This window comes from Siphateles boraxobius, unplaced genomic scaffold, assembly GCF_051911475.1.
Source record: "Siphateles boraxobius isolate OS27281-9 unplaced genomic scaffold, OSU_SipBor_1 30, whole genome shotgun sequence".
NCBI lineage: Eukaryota > Metazoa > Chordata > Actinopteri > Cypriniformes > Leuciscidae > Siphateles > Siphateles boraxobius.
Genome location: NW_027508920.1, coordinates 14,460,768 through 14,479,120, shown reverse-complemented (window position 1 = coordinate 14,479,120; position 18,353 = coordinate 14,460,768). Strand labels below are relative to the sequence as shown.

General features: G+C 42.7%; 1 protein-coding gene across 2 annotated transcripts in view; it reads right to left on the bottom strand.

Moving 5' to 3' along the window:
* veph1 (ventricular zone expressed PH domain-containing 1) overlaps window positions 1–18,353 on the bottom strand; it is a 208,789-nt gene that overhangs the window by 75,807 nt on the left and 114,629 nt on the right. For both annotated transcript variants that reach the window (XR_013210475.1, XM_077248327.1), the window contains exons 8-11: window positions 16,888–17,115; window positions 14,984–15,330; window positions 13,077–13,216; window positions 3,403–3,537 (exon numbers count right to left, since the gene is read on the bottom strand). Coding sequence is in view for 1 of the 2 variants with exons in the window: in XM_077248327.1 (XP_077104442.1) it covers window positions 3,403–3,537; window positions 13,077–13,216; window positions 14,984–15,330; window positions 16,888–17,115 (850 nt within the window). In the remaining variant the exon portion in view is untranslated. The remainder of the gene's footprint in view (window positions 1–3,402; window positions 3,538–13,076; window positions 13,217–14,983; window positions 15,331–16,887; window positions 17,116–18,353) is intronic.

Below are 18,353 nucleotides of genomic sequence, written 5' to 3'. Positions count from 1 at the left end.
TGGGCCAGAATTAAACTAACCTGTTGCCCAGATGTGGGCCAGTTCTGCTTCATTTGTTTTGTTCATGGCTGACATGCGGCATTGCTATGGCTTTATTGTGGCCCAAATCTGGCAAACAGGAGCGGATCGCCCAAGTGCCATCATTCCACGCGGTATGTGGGCCAGAAGAAACTGTCAAGTCTGGGCCGGATCTGGGCAACAACAATTTTGCTATCTGGGTAGTTTTTTAGGTAATTTATTATCTAAAGTCAGTATTTTTATTCATAAATATGTCCAGAGTGGTGTACAAATACCTACCAATTATCTGACTTATCCTCGTAAACGAAGAATTTATTATCTTTATATACATGTAACGGGTAGGTCCACGGAGGCTTCCATGTCGTTCCGCCATCTTGAAAAACTATAGTAGCAGAGAGGGTCAAAAAGTACTAGGCCAATGAGTTTCCACAACGGGTTTTCGTTCAGAGCCAGCGTGACGTGACTGAAAGCAGCAGAAACGGAGGAGCAGAGCAGTGAGAGGCGCTTGTCACTGCCCCGGCAAGTTTAAAAGATTGCATTGCACTGTTATTATTCATACTATAACATTCGTTTGTTCGTTGTGTCAAGTTGCAGTTTGTTTGAAATAACAAACCTGTTCACCCGAAGGAAAACTCAACGAAGTGCTATTAGAAGACATCCTGTCATAGCTTTTTGGTACATAACAGCTACCGTAGATGCAACACGCATTTGAAAAAGCGAGGCGCTGGAGAGCACAATTCGTTTGAATGCAAAATACAATTTCAACACTAGATGGGAGAAATTCCTACACAATGTCCCTTTAAATAGTGGTAGTTAAAAATTGTTCTTGTTGAATTCTCCCTCGTTTGTATTATATATAACATTCTACACAACGTTACGGTGTCTGATTTTACCTGTAAATTAAAATAGGGTCTACATTATTATACTGGATAATCATGCACTGCCATTAAACATTAAAAATATTTGACAATACTTTTTAAAATGTACAACATGTAATGTAACCAGTAACAGAGCATGTGTCTAACACAAATTCTGTATTTTCAGCCAAGCAGAATCATGTTATCATTTCCCTGTGCAATGGACCAGGACCATGTTCGAGCCTATTCAAATCCACCCCAGATGTAATACCAAATTTAGCATTTTTATGAATAGTAATTTCTGTTCTAAGTGGAATGTCCCAAAAAGTTCTAAAGACAAAACAACACTATAAAAGAACCATAGAAGTAGTCCAAATAGCTTGTGTGCCATTTTCTAAATCGTCTGAAAACATACAATAGTTTTGTGAGTAACAGACCAAAATGTAAGGTTTCACTGATAACCCTTGTTGCTCTCAAATTGTATTTGCATTACTCTATATGCACAATGCAATTAGTCATGTGACACGCAAAACTGGTGCCATTTGGCATGACTGTGATTGCATACCTTCAGAAGAATTGTCGATAATAATTGAATCGATAAAACTTATCAATGATCGACTAAGTATCATTAAAGTCTGTAGTTTTGAGGAGTATGTGCATGCGCAAAACATGCAGCAGACACACAAAGAAAAATGAAGCCAGCATGCCATTGTTACATATTGTAATTGTAAGTGTATTAAAGGAGAACTCCGGGCAATTTTTAAGTTAATCTTGATCGTTAGAGCTTTGTGAGTACTGACTATAGAAAAAAAAACGAACCGGATTGGTGATTGCTACGCGGAGCTGCGACCGCGAATGCCCAGAGCTCCCACCCAGCTAAAACGGCAGCTATGGGGGCATGGACATAAAGAGCGTTTTTGAGCCTATTAACAGACACAAAATGCAATTAAAATGTCTGTCCAACATGAACAGGGACCCTACATGTGAACAAGATGCGTTTAGCAACTTAGCCATTGTTTCAACTCACCTAAATAGTATTTTAGACGGCAAGCTGTAGTCTCGCGCTGCAGTCCCGTGCTGTAGCCGGAAATGGTAAACAATGTCCAGGTGGGAGGAGCGTTGATCATGTGCGACGAGTCTTCGTACATGGAATGGCATTTTTCTTCAAACGGCCCCTCTGTGTTGAGTGTGTGTAGTCATCCTTGTCAAAGTGTTCACTGCAAATGCAGTAATCTTTAGCGCGTAGTACTTCTACGGGAGTTTGCACATCAAGTTGAAGTACAACTAGCCACAACTGCAGAATCTCGAGGTCATGGAAAGGAAGACGATGAAAATTTAAGCTCTTATATTTTCGCATTCGGTTGCCACAATTCGGAAAGGCACAAACACGAACCATTTCTTCTTCACTTGTAAGCAACTCTGATCATAACTCGTCGCACATGATCAACGCTCCTCCCACCTGGATATTGTTTACCTTTTCCGGATACTGCACGGGACTGCAGCGCGAGACTACAGCTTTCCATCTAAAAGACTATTTAGGTGAGTTGAAACAATGGCTAAGTTGCTAAACGCATCTTGTTCACATGTAGGGTCCCTGTTCATGTTGGACAGACATTTTAATTGCATTTTGTGTCTGTTAAGAGGCTCAAAAACGCTCTTTATGTCCATGCCCCCATAGCTGCCGTTTTAGCTGAGTGGGAGCTCTGGGCATTCGCGGTCGCAGCTCCGCGTAGCAATCACCAATCCGGTTCGTTTTTTTTTCTATAGTCAGTACTCACAAAGGTCTAACGATCAAGATTAACTTAAAAATTGCCCGGAGTTCTCCTTTAATGTCTTCAAGCCATGCAATGGCAATGTTTTACGAAGTTACAAAACTAAACGTGGCGCAAAATCAACGAGTGTAAACTCAGTTCTTCTCTGGCCAATTAATGAACACAGTGTATTTATGATTCAGGCTGCATCACAAGTCAGAAATCAGATTGTGGATCTGTAGCATTCAAATATTCATCCAGTTCCTTTTGCTTGAAGATCAGATTCATCACGCCAGTATGGGGACGAAGCTAGTCATAGGTCTGTGCAGAGGACTTATGTGGTTCTTGTGGTCTGTGCTGAGGATCTGTGCCGCTGGCTGTCGTGTACATAATAACTTAGTAGCGCCCCGTGCTTCGGATTTAAGAGGTTAAGGTTAACGATTAATCAATTAATTGATTGTTAATTTAAACAACGATCGATTATGCAATTCATGGAATTTATGCAAATTGACATCCATACTTGGAATATAGCACACATGAGTTGTGTGGACCACTTTGATGGTACCATTTTGTCTTTTTTTTAGGTGAACAATCCCTTCAAACATCATGGGTGGGTTAAAAGCAGATGGGCTTGAGTGTGAGGTCAAATCTAACATCATTTCTCAGGTTGAGGGAGGTGCTGACTGAGTGGATACATGTTGGTTCATATGAGTGAGTGTTTGTGTGAATGACAAACAGACAGAGAAAGCATAAAAGAGAGATGGTAGAGACTTTACCTTCTTGTGAGGAACAGTTGTCTGGGTCATGGCCAGCTCAAAGCTGTGTGCTCCCGTCAGCTGTGTTTTCTCCCAGAGTTTCCTCAGCTGCTGTACACACTCGTCCTGACAGCTCAACGCCTCGCTCACTTTACTCTGCACACAGACAAGATACACTGCTAGCTTGCCAAGATTCACGCTACTCATAATTAGAGGTTTGCAAAGTTTATGGTAAGATAAGATTAACCTCTAAGCCAAAGTATTAAACATCTACATATGTAACTTGTCCCACACCAAGAACACCCTAGAATCCATCATAACATCCATCATAAAATGTCATAATCATTTGTTAACAAACAAGTATTCATTACTTCAAAGAGCTCATTGCTTCTGCATTAAATTATTACATTGTTTAAATTAATACCTTTTTTGCTAACTGTGATTTTGTATATGTACATTTCTGAAATACATAACTTAGACAGTTACCTCGGAAAACAGATCACTAAAAATTGTAATGTGGACTCATGCATTTTCTGTAAAGCTGCTTTGAAATTATGTGTATTGTGAAAAGAGCTATACAAATAAATGTGAATTGAATTGAATTGAATAACCCTCAACCAACTGCCTAGAAACCACCCCCGCACTGTCAGGAGTCTAGTTTTATTCCTCTGCTCAACATGACATCATGACTTTGCGTAAACATACACGCCACTTTCAAGTCAAGTGGCGTGTTATCTATACGCATTTTGAGCTATCCGCGTGTATGTCCACGCCGAAATCTTTTGCGTGTATGTCTACGCCATTAAATGTCCGAGTGATTCCGCGTGTATGTGTACGCCGTTAAATGTCCGAGCGAAACGAAGCAAAATCTATATCTACATCTGTGGAGCGATCTTTTTTTTCCTAGGATGGTAGGAGAACACTCATAAATGGTATTAACCCCAGTGACGGGTAGGTTTAGGGACGGGGTTGGGGTAGGTCATATATCTATATATACATTATACAGTAATATAACGTTAAGTCAAAGGCGTTGATAAACACGCTGAAAAGCGATTATGCGTGTTGATAGCACGCCAAAAATGGAAATACGAATTGGCGTGTCATACATACGCCATTTCATGAGATCAGTCTGCTCTGCTTGTTTCTCTCACTCTTCACGCGTGCTCTCGCACAGCTGAACCCATTCTCAATCAGCTTTCACTCCTGCTCTTCTCACACCTGTTTCCCTTTGCCCTGATTTTCTTGCTATTTAGACCTCATGTTCTCTTCCTCTCTTGTCGGTTTATTATTTGTTCATTCATGTCTGTTACTGACGCTTGAGTATTGCTACTGTTTCCTGTCCTGTGTGTACGCATGTCAGATGAGTTACTGCTCCGGCTATTCTGTGTCAAGTCTGATTCTCTATGCTGCGGTAACTGCCTGGTGGACTCTGCGCTTGCCTATTCCTGTGAGCTCTCCTTGACCGCTTACCTGCATCCATCATCCTGCCTGGTTTCTGTCTGGAGATCGTTTTCCTGTTCTGCATTCATCAAGACGACCTGTGATCGGCAGACAGCCTTTGTTGCATTTATCTTCTTTATTTTCAATAAATCATTAACCAGCTTTCGCATTTGGGTCTATTTCGAACTGTTACAGAATAAACCGACCATGACGGACCCAGCGAACGATACAACCATCCGCTCGGCTGTTGAACTTCAGGGAGCATTGCTGGGCAGACATTCCGATGAATTAGCCGCCGCCAAGCACGCCGTGGATTCACTCGTTGCCCAGGTGTCGGATCTGACTGTTCAGCTTCATCACCTGCGTCAAGACCAGTTCTCTTCTGGGTCGCGACACACCTCCGGGCCTCGTATCAACAATCCTCCCTGCTACTCTGGTGAGCCTACTGAGTGCCGTGCATTTCTCACCCAGTGTGAAGTGATATTTTCTCCTCAACCTGTCACGTATGCATCCGACCGTGCCTAGGTTGCGTATGTGGTTTCCCTTCTCACTAGTCGAGCCCGGGAATGGGGAACGGCTGTCTGGGAGGCTGGAGCTGATTGCTGCAACCAGTTTAATTCATTCAAGGAGGAGATGTTGAAAGTTTTCGACCGTTCTGTCTTCGGGCGCAAGGCTTCTAGTCAGTTGGCTGCGTTTCGTCAAGGAAGACGCTCCGCAGCTGATTATGCCATTGAATTTAAGACATTATCTGCTACCTGCGAATGGAATGAGGCTGCTCTCACGGCACGTTTTCTGGAGGGCTTGAATGAGGAGCTTAAGGACGATATTTTTGCTAGAGAATTTCCCTCTAGTCTGGATGAGTTGGTTGAATTAGCCATTCCTTTAGACAACCGTTTCGACTTACGCCGACGTGCTCGTTCTGACGTCACGGGATTCCGGGGAACCCCATTCACTCAGACTGTGTCACCTGAACCTCATCCTGAATCTGAGCCAATGCAGCTAGGGAGAATACACCTCTCCTCTGCTGAACGCCAGCGCCGTATTCGAGAGAGGTTGTGCCATTTTCTGTGGTGGCACGGGTCACTTTGCTGCTACATGTTCGGTAAAAGAGAGAGCTCGCCAGTAGTTAGGGGAATATTGGCGAGCGCTACCCCACTATCCCCATCCTTCAGTTCCCGCTCCATGATTTCAGCCATCCTTCGCTGGGGCACTACTTCTGTTGTCTGCTCTGCTCTTATTGACTCCGGGGCTGAGGGGAATTTTGTTGATGAGAGATGGGCTATTGAACATGGTTTGCCCCTTCATGAATTAAAGGATACACCCACAGCCCTCGCCCTGGATGGCCGCATTCTTTCCAATATTCACCTGGCTACTGCCCTGGTGAGTAGGGCTGGGTACCGAGTTCGGTACTTTTTAGGTACCTACCGAATTGCCTCGATACTACCGAGTATCGAAACATGTCTTGTTTTTCGGTACCAAGTTTCGGTACCTAAGTGGTTAATCTCGTCAACGTCAGTGAAACAATAAACATGCAGCATGATTGGCTGTGGCGGAAAAACACTAGTTTACGTGGCTGTCCAGAGACGTGACTCGTCGCACGTGAGGCTGAAGTGTGTGTGTGTGTGTGTGTGTGTGTGTGTAAGCGTAAGCGTCCAACCCAGATAGATAGAAAATATGTGGAAATGATCAAAAGTGTACCTATGTACCCGACTCGATGCCATAAGCACACAATGCAATATTTTCGACAAGATAATTGCTGCCAAGACCAGTAACACGGTAAATCTACACTTAAAAGCGCACAGAATACACTCGAGTGTAGAAAGTTTATCCGCCTTCGCCTACAAGAACTGGAGCGCGTCACATATAAACCAAAACTCAGCGTATAGGATACTTGCCTCACAGACATGAGAAATAGTTCTATATATGTTCAAAATATGTCAACTTTTAAACGAAACAATTAGAAATAAATAGTTTGATTACCTAATCCATATAGGCGCGCGCGTGTTCACTACGGCAGGGATGACGAGTCAGAATCGCAAATTCGCAATAATCATCTTTGCAGCCAACACGTTTAGTAAACACTTATTCATTAATAAACAATTAAAATATCTCCTTGCTATCGTTTCCCGACATATCCATAATCATTAGGGTACTTTTGCCAGTGCTTTGCGCAAGCTTCATGTGTGCTGAGCGCGAGGCATACAGTATATCCCGCACCCCAGTAGTCTATATTTAATTCAATTCACATTTATTTGTATAACATTTTTCACAATACATATCGTTTCAAAGGAGCTTTACAGAAAATGCATGTGTCTAAATTACAATTTAGAGTGATCTGTTATCAGGGGTGACTGTGTGTAATGCATTTCAATTAATTTTCATTCAGTTTCATTGTTAAACAATGCATTAAGTTAAGGCAGAAACAATGAGCTCATTGAAGTAAAGAATACATGTTGTTAAATGATTAGGAAACATAGAAAACTTTAGCATTGGTGCTTTTTTACAGACTCAAAATATGAGTGTAAAAAAGTCAACAAACTGAAAAAATAAAAAAAATTTTTTAGGTAATGTTATATTGATAAAATTGGTATCGAAAAAAGTATCGTTCAGGAACCGGTATCGAAGTCAAGGTATCGGTATCGGTACCGGTATCGAAAATTTTGTTACGATACCCAGCCCTACTGGTGAGTCTCACCACGTCTGGCAACCACCAAGAGAAGACTTCTTTTTCTGTTTTTCAGTCTCCTATGGCCCCCATTGTCCTAGGACATCCATGGTTAACTAAGCACAATCCACATGTTAACTGGTCTGATAGTTCTATTGTTTCTTGGAGCTTGTCTTGCCACACCAATTGTCTTGTCTCTGCTGTTCCCTCTGTTTCTTCTTTGTCTGTTTTTCATGAGGAGTCTATTGATGTATCTGGGGTTCCAGAGGAGTATCTCGATCTGCGAGCGGTGTTCAGTCGATCCCGGGCCTTTTCTCTCCCTCCCCATCGTCCTTATGATTGTAGTATCGACCTTCTCCCTGGCACCACTCCTCCCCGCGGGCGTTTGTATTCTTTATCCGCTCCTGAACGTGAGGCGCTCGAGAAGTACCTTGATACTTTACTCATGCCCGGTACCATCGTTCCTTCCTCCTCCCCTGCCGGTGCGGGATTTTTCTTCGTGAAAAAGAAAGACGGCTCTTTGCACCCCTGCATCGATTATCGTGGGCTGAATGACATTACCATTAAGAACCGGTATCCTTTACCATTGATGTCATCAGCCTTTGAGATCCTGCAGGGGGCAAAGATTTTCACGAAGTTAGATCTTCGTAACGCGTACCACTTAGTGCGCATCAAGGAGCGGGATGAGTAGAAGACAGCGTTTAATACTCCGTTGGGGCACTTTGAATATCGGGTTTTACCGTTCGGGCTGGTAAACGCCACAGCCGTTTTTCAAGCGCTCGTAAACGACGTATTAAGAGACATGCTCAACATTTTCGTCTATGTGTACCTGGATGATATTCTCATTTTCTCCCCATCCCTCCAGGTACACACCCAACATGTGCGCCGCGTATTACAGCGGTTATTAGAGAATCGCCTCTATGTTAAGGCCGAGAAATGCCCGTTTCACGTCCAGTCAGTTACTTTCCTTGGTTCGGTCGTGTCTGCGGAGGGCATAAGCATGGACCCCTCCAAGGTTCAGGCGGTCACTGACTGGCCTGTTCCTGATTCTCGCTCGGCGCTTCAACGTTTTTTGGGGTTTGCAAACTTTTATCGCCGTTTTATTGGAAATTTCAGTCAGGTTGCCGCCCCTTTGACTGCGCTCACGTCCGCAAAGTGTCGTTTTGTCTGGTCCGAGGCTGCCCAATGTGCATTTGAGCGTCTTAAAGGTTTGTTCACATCCGCTCCAATTCTGATTTCGTCTGATCATAAGAATCAGTTTATCGTTGAGGTGGACGCGTCTGACGTCGGGGTGGGAGCGGTTCTCTCGCAGCGCTCTGCTCTTGATCAGAAGGTTCACCCATGCGCATTTTACTCGCATCGACTCTCGTCTGCCGAATGTAATTATGATGTGGGTAACCGGGAGCTTCTAACCATACTACTGGCCCTGGAGGAGTGGCGCCATTGGTTGGAGGGATCCTCCTGTCCGTTTATAGTCTGGACTGATCACCGTAATCTTGAGTATATCCGCTCCGCCAAGAAGCTTAACTCTAGACAGGCTCGCTGGGCTCTTTTTTTCGGGCGTTTCAATTTCACTATCTCTTACCGTCCCGGGTCAAAGAACATTAAGCCTGACGCTCTTTCTCGCCAATTCTCCTCCTGTGAGGGTCGTCCCACCACCGAGACCATCCTACCTGAGGGATGTGTGGTTGGGTCTGTCACCTGGGGGGTAGAACAGCTGGTGCGAAAGGCTCTTTCTCACACTGTCGTTCCCCGTAGGTGTCCTGAGGGGGAGCTATTTGTCACCAAGTCCGCTCGTCTGGCCGTCCTTCGTTGGGGTCATTCATCTAAACTGGTCGCTCATCCAGGGGTGGGTCGTACTTTGGCAGCTGTCCACCAGCGATTCTGGTGGCCTGCCATGGAACGGGAGTAACGCCGATTTGTTGCGTCATGTACTGTCTGTGCCCAGCAGAAGTCCAGTAATTCGCCCCTCGATGGTCTGCTTCGCCCTCTCTCTATTCCCTCCCGGCCTTGGTCCCATATTGCCCTGGACTTCGTTACGGGGCTTCCTCCCTCCAGCGGCAATACGGTGATTCTGACTGTCGTTGATCGGTTTTCTTCGGTAAAGATCGGTAAAGGGTTTCACTTTGTTCCTCTCCCCAAGTGGACCATGTCTTTAGAATTCACGGGCTTCCTTCTGATGTTGTTTCGGACAGGGGACCCCAGTTTGTCTCTAACTTTTGGAGGGAATTCTGCAAACAGATTGGTGCTACTGCCAGTCTGTCTTCAGGGTTTCACCCACAAAGTAATGGGCAAGCTGAGCGCGCTAATCAGGACCTCGGTCGGATGCTCCGCTGTTTGGCGGCTCATAACCCCACCTCCTGGTGTGAACAATTGACATGGACGGAGTACGCTCATAATTCTCTGCCTTCGTCGTCCACTGGCCTTTCCCCGTTTTCTTGTTGTCTGGGCTACCAGCCACCTCTGTTTCCCTCTCAGGAACCAGAGGTCGCCGTCCCCTCGGTCCAGGCCTTTATTCAGCGCTGTCGTCGCACCTGGCGGAGGGTGAGGTCAGCTCTGTGCCGGACCAGGGAACGCACTTGTCGTATCGCCAATCGTCGCCGTTCCAAAGCTCCCAGGTATGTTTGTGGGCAAAGAGTTTGGCTTTCCACACGTAATTTACCCCTTCAGGCACCCACTCGGAAACTGGCACCCTGTTTCATTGGACCTTATGCCATCACGAAGGTCATCAGTCCGGCGGCTGTACGGCTCAGGTTACCACGCTCTCTCAAACGTGTCCATCCTGTTTTTCATGTCTTGTGTATTATACCTGCGCTCCGCCTCTGTTCTACTCCCCTCCCTTCCCTCCCCCCTCTTGCCCTTGCTGCTAACTCTCCGGTCTTTAAGGTTAAGAGCCTGCTGGACGCCCGACCCAGGGGACGGGGTTTTCAATATCTTGTCGATTGGGAGGGATATGGCCCGGAGGACAGAAGCTGGGTACAGGGAAGGGATGTGCTGGACCGCTCGCTTATCGACGATTTCCTCCGCTCCCGTCAGTCCTCCTCGGGGGCACCAGGGGGCGCCCGTTAGGGAGGGGGTACTGTCAGGAGTCTAGTTTTATTCCTCTGCTTGTTTCTCTCTCTCTTCACAAGTGCTCTTGCACAGCTGAACCCATTCTCAATCAGCTTTCACTCCTGCTCTTCTCACACCTGTTTCCCTTTGCCCTGATTTTCTGGCTATTTAGACCTCATGTTCTCTTCCCCTCTTGTCGGTTTATTGTTTGTTCGTTCATGTCTGTTACTGACGTTTGAGTATTGCTACTGTTTCCTGTCCTGTGTGTACGCATGTCAGATGAGTTACTGCTCTGGCTATCCTGTGTCAAGTCTGATTCTCTGTGCTGCGGTAACTGCCTGGTGGACTCTGCGCTTGCCTATTCCTGTGAGCTCTCCCTGACCACCTACCTTTCTGTCTGGAGATCGTTTTCCTGTTCTGCGTTCATCAAGACGACCTGTGATTGGCAGACAGCCTTTGTTGCATGTATCTTCTTTATTTTCAATAAATCATTAACCAGCTTTCGCATTTGGGTCTATTTCGAACTGTTACACGCACAGCAACATCCTGGTGAACAGCAGGCTCATTTTGTAAATTTACAAAAATAGTTCAATTTGAAAGTAGTTCAACTATAGTCACTCTACTGTATATCAACTTATAGTTCTGTTTTGCCCTGTCCATTGCTATGGTTGCAACATCAATCAATGCAGTTTAGAGGTAAGGTCGGAAATTCGTTTTATAAACACTTTTTGTTATACTGGTTGAAACTCTCTTCACATCCTGATAGCAATTAATAATAGAAGTGGTCTAAATATTAAAACATGTACATATATATTCTGTGGAAGTCTCAGGACCAAAACATTTTCATCCAATACGATGTCCTACCTGCCTGTCAACATATGCATTCCGCACACCCTGCTCGCGCCGACATCACACGTCATCAGCACGTTAAAGCTATGCTGATTTTTAGACAGACAGTTACCGAGCACCACAAACAAAAAGCAGCAGCCTTTTACAGTTCCTACTAAACCAAAACAACAAGCTTATGCTGCTTTCACACCATGTTGTAACTGTAATTGCGAGATGGCAACCTGTGAAGTTCTACCACCTGTTCACATCCTCAGACTGGGATTTATGTGTTTCTATGTCAACACTATCAACACAGAAATTAACCTTCAGCAGTCAGGTGGTACAAGTAAGAGCTCTGTAAGTTGTTTACGTTGATTATTATTGTGATGTTATGTGGTTTGAGACATGAGGTAATTTAACTTTGTCTCTCGTGATGCTTTGTAGACTCTGCTGCGTGCATTCATGTTTTAAAGGGGCGTTGCTTTGGAGACGTTGACATTGACATACATAAACACATTTGTTTATATTATTCTAAACATCTCATAGACTTCCATTGTTTTTATACCAGGTTAGTGATAATTTTCAAACCTGACCCCCAACCTTAAATAGGGCTGTCGCGATAACCGCAATATTGCAGTACCGCGCTACTGACAGGCCAACCGCAGAGGAATGGAAGTAACCGCGTTTTCTTTTTTCATAAGGCCACCCTTCGTGGTTCGTACCATATGTATTGAATGTTAAATAAGTTAATAATGATAACAAGACTGTTCATCATGGTGATTTGTACAGAGGATTCGTGGATTTGGACTTAAGCCTAAACAGACAGTGAATGTGATCGGCCGAGCGCGTGCGATTTACCTGCGTCTGTCTTTTGAAGTCAAGTCATGTATATTCGTGAAAAGGTTGCTGTTTCCAAGGAAAGCGAAATACTTGTCGTAGGCTATTATCCTTTTAACGTGTAAGGGTATTTACCATGAATGGCGTCAGCCCTGGTCAGCATTACACAGCGCGAGGAAGCCGTGGGGGGAAAGCAGCGAGTCACGCTTTGAATCAATGCCATTGGTCTCTATTAAGTGAAGCATTGCTTCAGCTTTGCCCAAAAGTGAAGCATTGCTGGCCAGCTGAGCCTTGAAAAGTGGAGCTCAAAGTAAAAAAATAATTAACAACTTGTTTCATTACATCAATCATTTAAGGAATCAGCTTTTTTGAACGTTTTCGTTAAATGAACGGTTTAATGACTCACTCAAAGTCAGACAGTCCGTTGGTGTAACAACTGCGCGCTGAGTGACAGTCTTTCAATGCGCAGAGATGCTGTTTAGTTTCGGTTACATTGGTTACATTGTTTTTGTGTATGCTGACCACATCATAACAAGTATTTATTTAGCAACAAATAAATATAAATAAATAAATAAATGGCGGTAAAAACGCATATCGCACTATTGAGCCACTCAAAATTACCGCAAGGGAAATTCCTTCACCGCGACAGCCCTACCCTTAAACATAACCCTCACAGAAACCTCTGCAGATCACTAGATTTAAATATAAACACGATTTGGCCTATTTATAAGTCTTTTAATCTAGTGAGGACACATAAAATGGTTTTCATGATATTTCATAATCTAAGTGAGAACATTTGGCCGTCACAAATATAGATAAACACACTCACACACCCCCACACATCTTGTGTCACAAAAACATGTCTGACTGTTACCTGCAGTGCAAGAAGCATGATTTGGATCCAGAGGTGTGGCTGGCAGCTACACAGGGAGAAACAGGACTTTCCATAGAGGCAGTAGTGTCCTTTCAGTGGACAGGAGAATGACAGCTTAGCCACACAGCCACGATGGGAGTCTGGAGGACAACACACACATAAGCACAGGAGCATGAATTGCTTATGAATTCCTTCATCAAAAATGTAACCTACTTACCAAAACCACATAATATCCTAAAATAAACTGCTCCAGCTTGTAATACAATAGTGTATGGTATTAAAGTCCCTTGATTCTCCAGATGTTTTTCTGAAACAGCACATTGTCTTTTTTGACATGGCTCAAGCACCAAAAAGTCATTGAATTCTTCACTCAACAGTTTTGTTGAATCATCATAATCATCAAAAGCATTTTATCCACAATACATGCTTGTTCAGTGGGTCCAACCAATGAAATGCTTCTTCACTGTCAAACTCGAATGCTATAGTTGTGCGCTTCAAAAGGGAGACTGATTGCTACAAGGACTTGAATAAAAGACAAGAGATCTATCTAGTGATGTCTGCTAATAATAGGACACTGTTCAACAAATCTTTCACGAAATCACTTTCTAACACACTTCCACAAATGTCTATGACATTAGCTGTTTTTCCATGATCTGGTAAGTATGACTGCACTGAATCCCTCACACTGACACACATACACAAACTCACATGTATCCCACCAGTTCAGCAGGTCTCCGACTGATCGATTATTTTACTGTTTCTCAGTGGGAGAGCTGTAATGTAATGTGAAGTAATGTGTAATGTGTAGACAGTAATGTGAAGGTGAGGCAGAGACCCGGGGAGTGCAGGGGTGATGTTAAATAGCTTTGCCAAGCAACCCTTTGTTCTGTCTGCCAGCCACAGCTTAATTGTAGCGTATTACACTCAATGAACAGATGGCTGATAATTTGTGGTGTTTGAAAAGGCAAGCATCACTATTACTATTGTTCATACTCATGGATTTCAACAATGAATTGAACCTTATGAACTTAACTTCAGCGTATAACTCATCCAGCAATGTGCTAGTGATGATGATACATCAAATCAGCTTATTGAGGAGAGGTGTGCTATTAAAGCAACTAGACTTATGAATTCATGATAAGATTATTATGAAATTAATGTTTAAAATTTTTTTTTTGAATATTAAACATCAAATGATTTAAAAATAAAGAATTGGTACTTTTAGTAGCTGGCGGTAAGTCAGCTGAATGTCTTAATGTATGAGTGATTGAGTCAAACAGCTGATTCCTTAATGATTCACTCGTACGAGTCATTCAAAAACGCAGATTCAGTTTTGTTTGGAACTATCAACAAACATATCGAAACAGACAAAAGTGTGTCTAAAATTGAACTAACTTAATATTAACCAGTATAATAAAACCAATATCACATTTGGAATCGTGCTCGGGAAAAACATCACTCTTGCTCATATGATATTGCTCAACTATTGTGGAGGAGAGTTTTGCCAGGGCAAGGACCACTTTCTCTACAGAAAATGTTAGTTCTACATTATGGTCAATAACCAAAGTCATAGCTAATATTATAAATCATGTTTTGACCATTGACTCAAACAATGGAACAGCTTCTATCGAGAAATTTAATGAAAATTTTGCATTCAAATATAAATAGGGTACAAAAACAATGTCATGTACTAAACTCTTCATGTTGCTAAACCAGCAAAAAACAAGAATTAGCAGCTGACATGAAATTTAATCTTAAATAATCATTCACATCAATTTTGCCTCCAATAATAAGTCATTTCTAAATGAGAGTGAGTTGTAGAAGAGAGTTGTCCTGCTGCACTACACTTGAATGTGAGGTATTTTTGAATGTTACTGTGTGGATTGTTCTTAGATTTGACGGTTTACCTTCAATGACACAGTGCTCAGGTATGGGGATTAGTTTGATCATTTCGGCACAGAAGGTTTTGATTTCCTTCATGTTTTCTCTCAGGTGGATCCAGAGTCGATCTCCCTCCCGGGGGTCTCCAACCTCCACCATTTGCCCTTCACTGTTTGGAGAGGTGTCAGGTTGATTTTTTGTGGGATCTTTGTGGTTCTCCTGCAGGTTTGAGGGGACAGGACCAGTCTCTGGGCTGGGACTGGCCTCACAGACATTGAGTTCTGTGCTCAAATCCACCAACCCCTCTCCCTCTGGACTACTGTCAGAGTTAATGGATTGTGTGCGTACAGCGTGAAGAGCCAGACTCTTTGACCTGAACATGAGAGAACAGCACAATTCAAAATACAAAAAGTCACTTCACTTTTTTTTAGACTATACGTTAAAAAGGACCATACTATAATATACTATGCAGAACATATTTTGCAGTTTTATAGTATTTCCCTGAAGCCTACTATGTCATGCTTACACTTGCATTTTTGTTTCTCTTGGGTCGAGACCAAAACAGAAAACACATTTAGTCCTGGTTCGCTCAGCGTCCACACTGTCATTTTTAACACCAACATTTTTTTTTTTAAAGTAGCTTTTATGATGTATATTTTGTGACGGAACTTACCGAACATCTAAAACAATGTTGTGTGCTGGGCTAAATGTGCTTGTAGTATGTGTGTACATATGATGGTATTTTTTACCAGATGAGAACTCACGAATGTGAGTAAAATGTTACGGGGTCTAAACAGTGTCAGGTATTACTCTTTTGCACATATAAACGAAGATCTGCAGCAAGGAGACGCCTGTACCAAACTGTGATGGGCAACGTGAGTCCTATGAAGAGAAGAACCAGGTATGTTTGAGCATTCTGTCATTTTTAGGGTGGCATCTTGTGACATCATATCCTGTTTTTGGTTTGTTTAGATCTTCGGTCCGTGCTGCATTCATATTTTAGTTTAATCGCACCAGAGTTTGTTTGGAAGCGTACTGAGACCCCTGAGGAGGTGGGTCTCTGCCCGCTTGTTTGTTGCGCACCAGGGTTTCGAATGGCAGCATTCAACTTCACACTTATTCAAATGAACTGCACTAAAAGAGCAATCATACCAGAGTTTGTCTTAATCAAACCAAACCTGCCAATTGTAAACAAACCTTAAATAAGTTTTTCATTACCATTTTCCTGCCTTTCCCCTAGCTTTTATAATTAAATTGTTTGCTTTTTCTTCTGTACCTGTCAACATTAAATAATTATTTTTTCTATCCATCTGGAACTGATCTGATCCTGAAAAGAGGCATACAAGAACAGAGATATGTGGTTAGAAGGGAGGTATTGAAAAGCATCAGTAAAACATCAGTAAAAAAGAAAAGCTGATTCAAAGGGAAAACAATTTGTTAATTTTTTTTTTTTTTTTTTTTTATGAAAACACTGCCAGAATTCAATTAAGAAAGTAAATATGGCAAATTTTGATTCTGATTAACTTTAAGGATGTGTTTTCACACTTGTAGTTTGGTTCACTTGGTTCATTTGGTCCCTAACACACCCTAAGACTTCTATATATAAACGATCTGATATTCTAATAATTAATTTGTAAACGAGTGTTGTTCACACACAGGGGTTTTCAAACTTTTTTGATGCCACAGGCCCCCAAATACAGTATTATCATCCCCAAGTCAACAATACAATACAACTTTTATTATGTTGACACTGTATTTTTTTCTACCCACATTTATAATTAGATGTATAAAACTGAAGAGAAACAAAACTATGACTGTCAATGGCATAAAATGTAATTAAGCGCATGACTCTCGCCCCATCTTAAGAAAGCAGAATGAAACCGTAATAATATAAATTTGAATCATTTTGATGTTTCATTGTATTGCCCACCTGTTGAACCTCATCTCTCTGCGCTCGTCTCGCACTGCCTGACCCAGACTGTGGCATCTCGGAGGACCAGGAGACGCGTCCTCTCTCTCAGACTCCACCTCCTCCCTATCTCCAATCTTCTGATCAAAAGCCTGGATCTTCACCTGCAGACGCTGGTTCTCAGCAAACATGTCAGAACTAGACTTGGCTTCACACGGCCTGGACAAATCCTGCACCTTCTCCTCTCCTCTGATGCACAAAGATAAAGGCTATGTTCAGAAAAGAACACTACTGCACTGCTTACTATACACTGCACAGTATGTAGAGTATACTTTAAAAAAAACAGGATTTGAATTAGTTAAAACTATGTAACAATCAATGTCACAAATAGTAGATTGTCGTCACATGCTCATCCTGTTCTGGCAAGGTACATTACAATAATGTAAAAATGGTTACTTTGCCTTTTTACTCAATATTGTGTAAAATGCCTTAACTTTAAAAAATACAAATAAAATAAGTCAAGAAAAACAAATTGCAGTCAATAGACTATTCCTTTGAAGATGAAGCTATGGCTCATATTGGAAACGGAATCTCACACAAGCCCCTTTCACACAGAGATTCCAGAAAATTCACTGATAATGTGTCCCAGGATTTGTCCCGGGATGATTTGGTTTTGGTTCATTCACACTGCCAGTGATTTTCTGGAATCTGTTTGTGTGTTGTTCACACATATACTGTAAAGATCCCATAAAGACACATGACATCAGGATGTGACGTGTTTTTCGTCCTTCCTCTGTTCCTTGACAAACACAAACTTTCTTCTTTTTAAGGTGCAATGTGAACGTTGATCTACATTTAAAACCCCCGGTCAAAGAGTCGCACAAAACTACATCATTGCCACGACATATGCATCATCACTACGGCATCACCCTTACGGCATTGGTCCTGCCTTTTGTTCGCACAGGGTGCATTCAGAGACTGATCCTGGCAATGTTACTAGGTGCACATCTCACAATTGATCCTGGGAAGTGTTTGCGTTCAACCAGAAGGCCCTCTAGCAATTCTATGGCAATTTTCTGGGATCAACGCTCTGTGTGAAAGGGGATACAGTATACTCTATTGCAGGGATGGGCAACTTCGGTCCTGAAGGGCTACTGTCCTGCAGAGTTTAGCTCCAACCCTGACAAAAACTCTTTTCTAGTAATCCTGAAAACATTGATTAGCTTGTTCAGGTGTGTTTAATTAGGGTTGGAGCTAAACTCTGCGGAATAGTGGCCCTCCAGGACAGAAGTTGCCCATCCATGCTCTATTGGAACAAAAACACACATCATCCTGGTATTTTAAACATACAGCTAAAAATGTACACAAACAATCTCAGAAAGAGGCTACTTAGAAATATAGCCCTTAAAAAATGTGACCAAATGTGAACTAGTGTACATTACATTTACTCGTAGTATACATTTATTTTAACACAGCTCATTCTGATA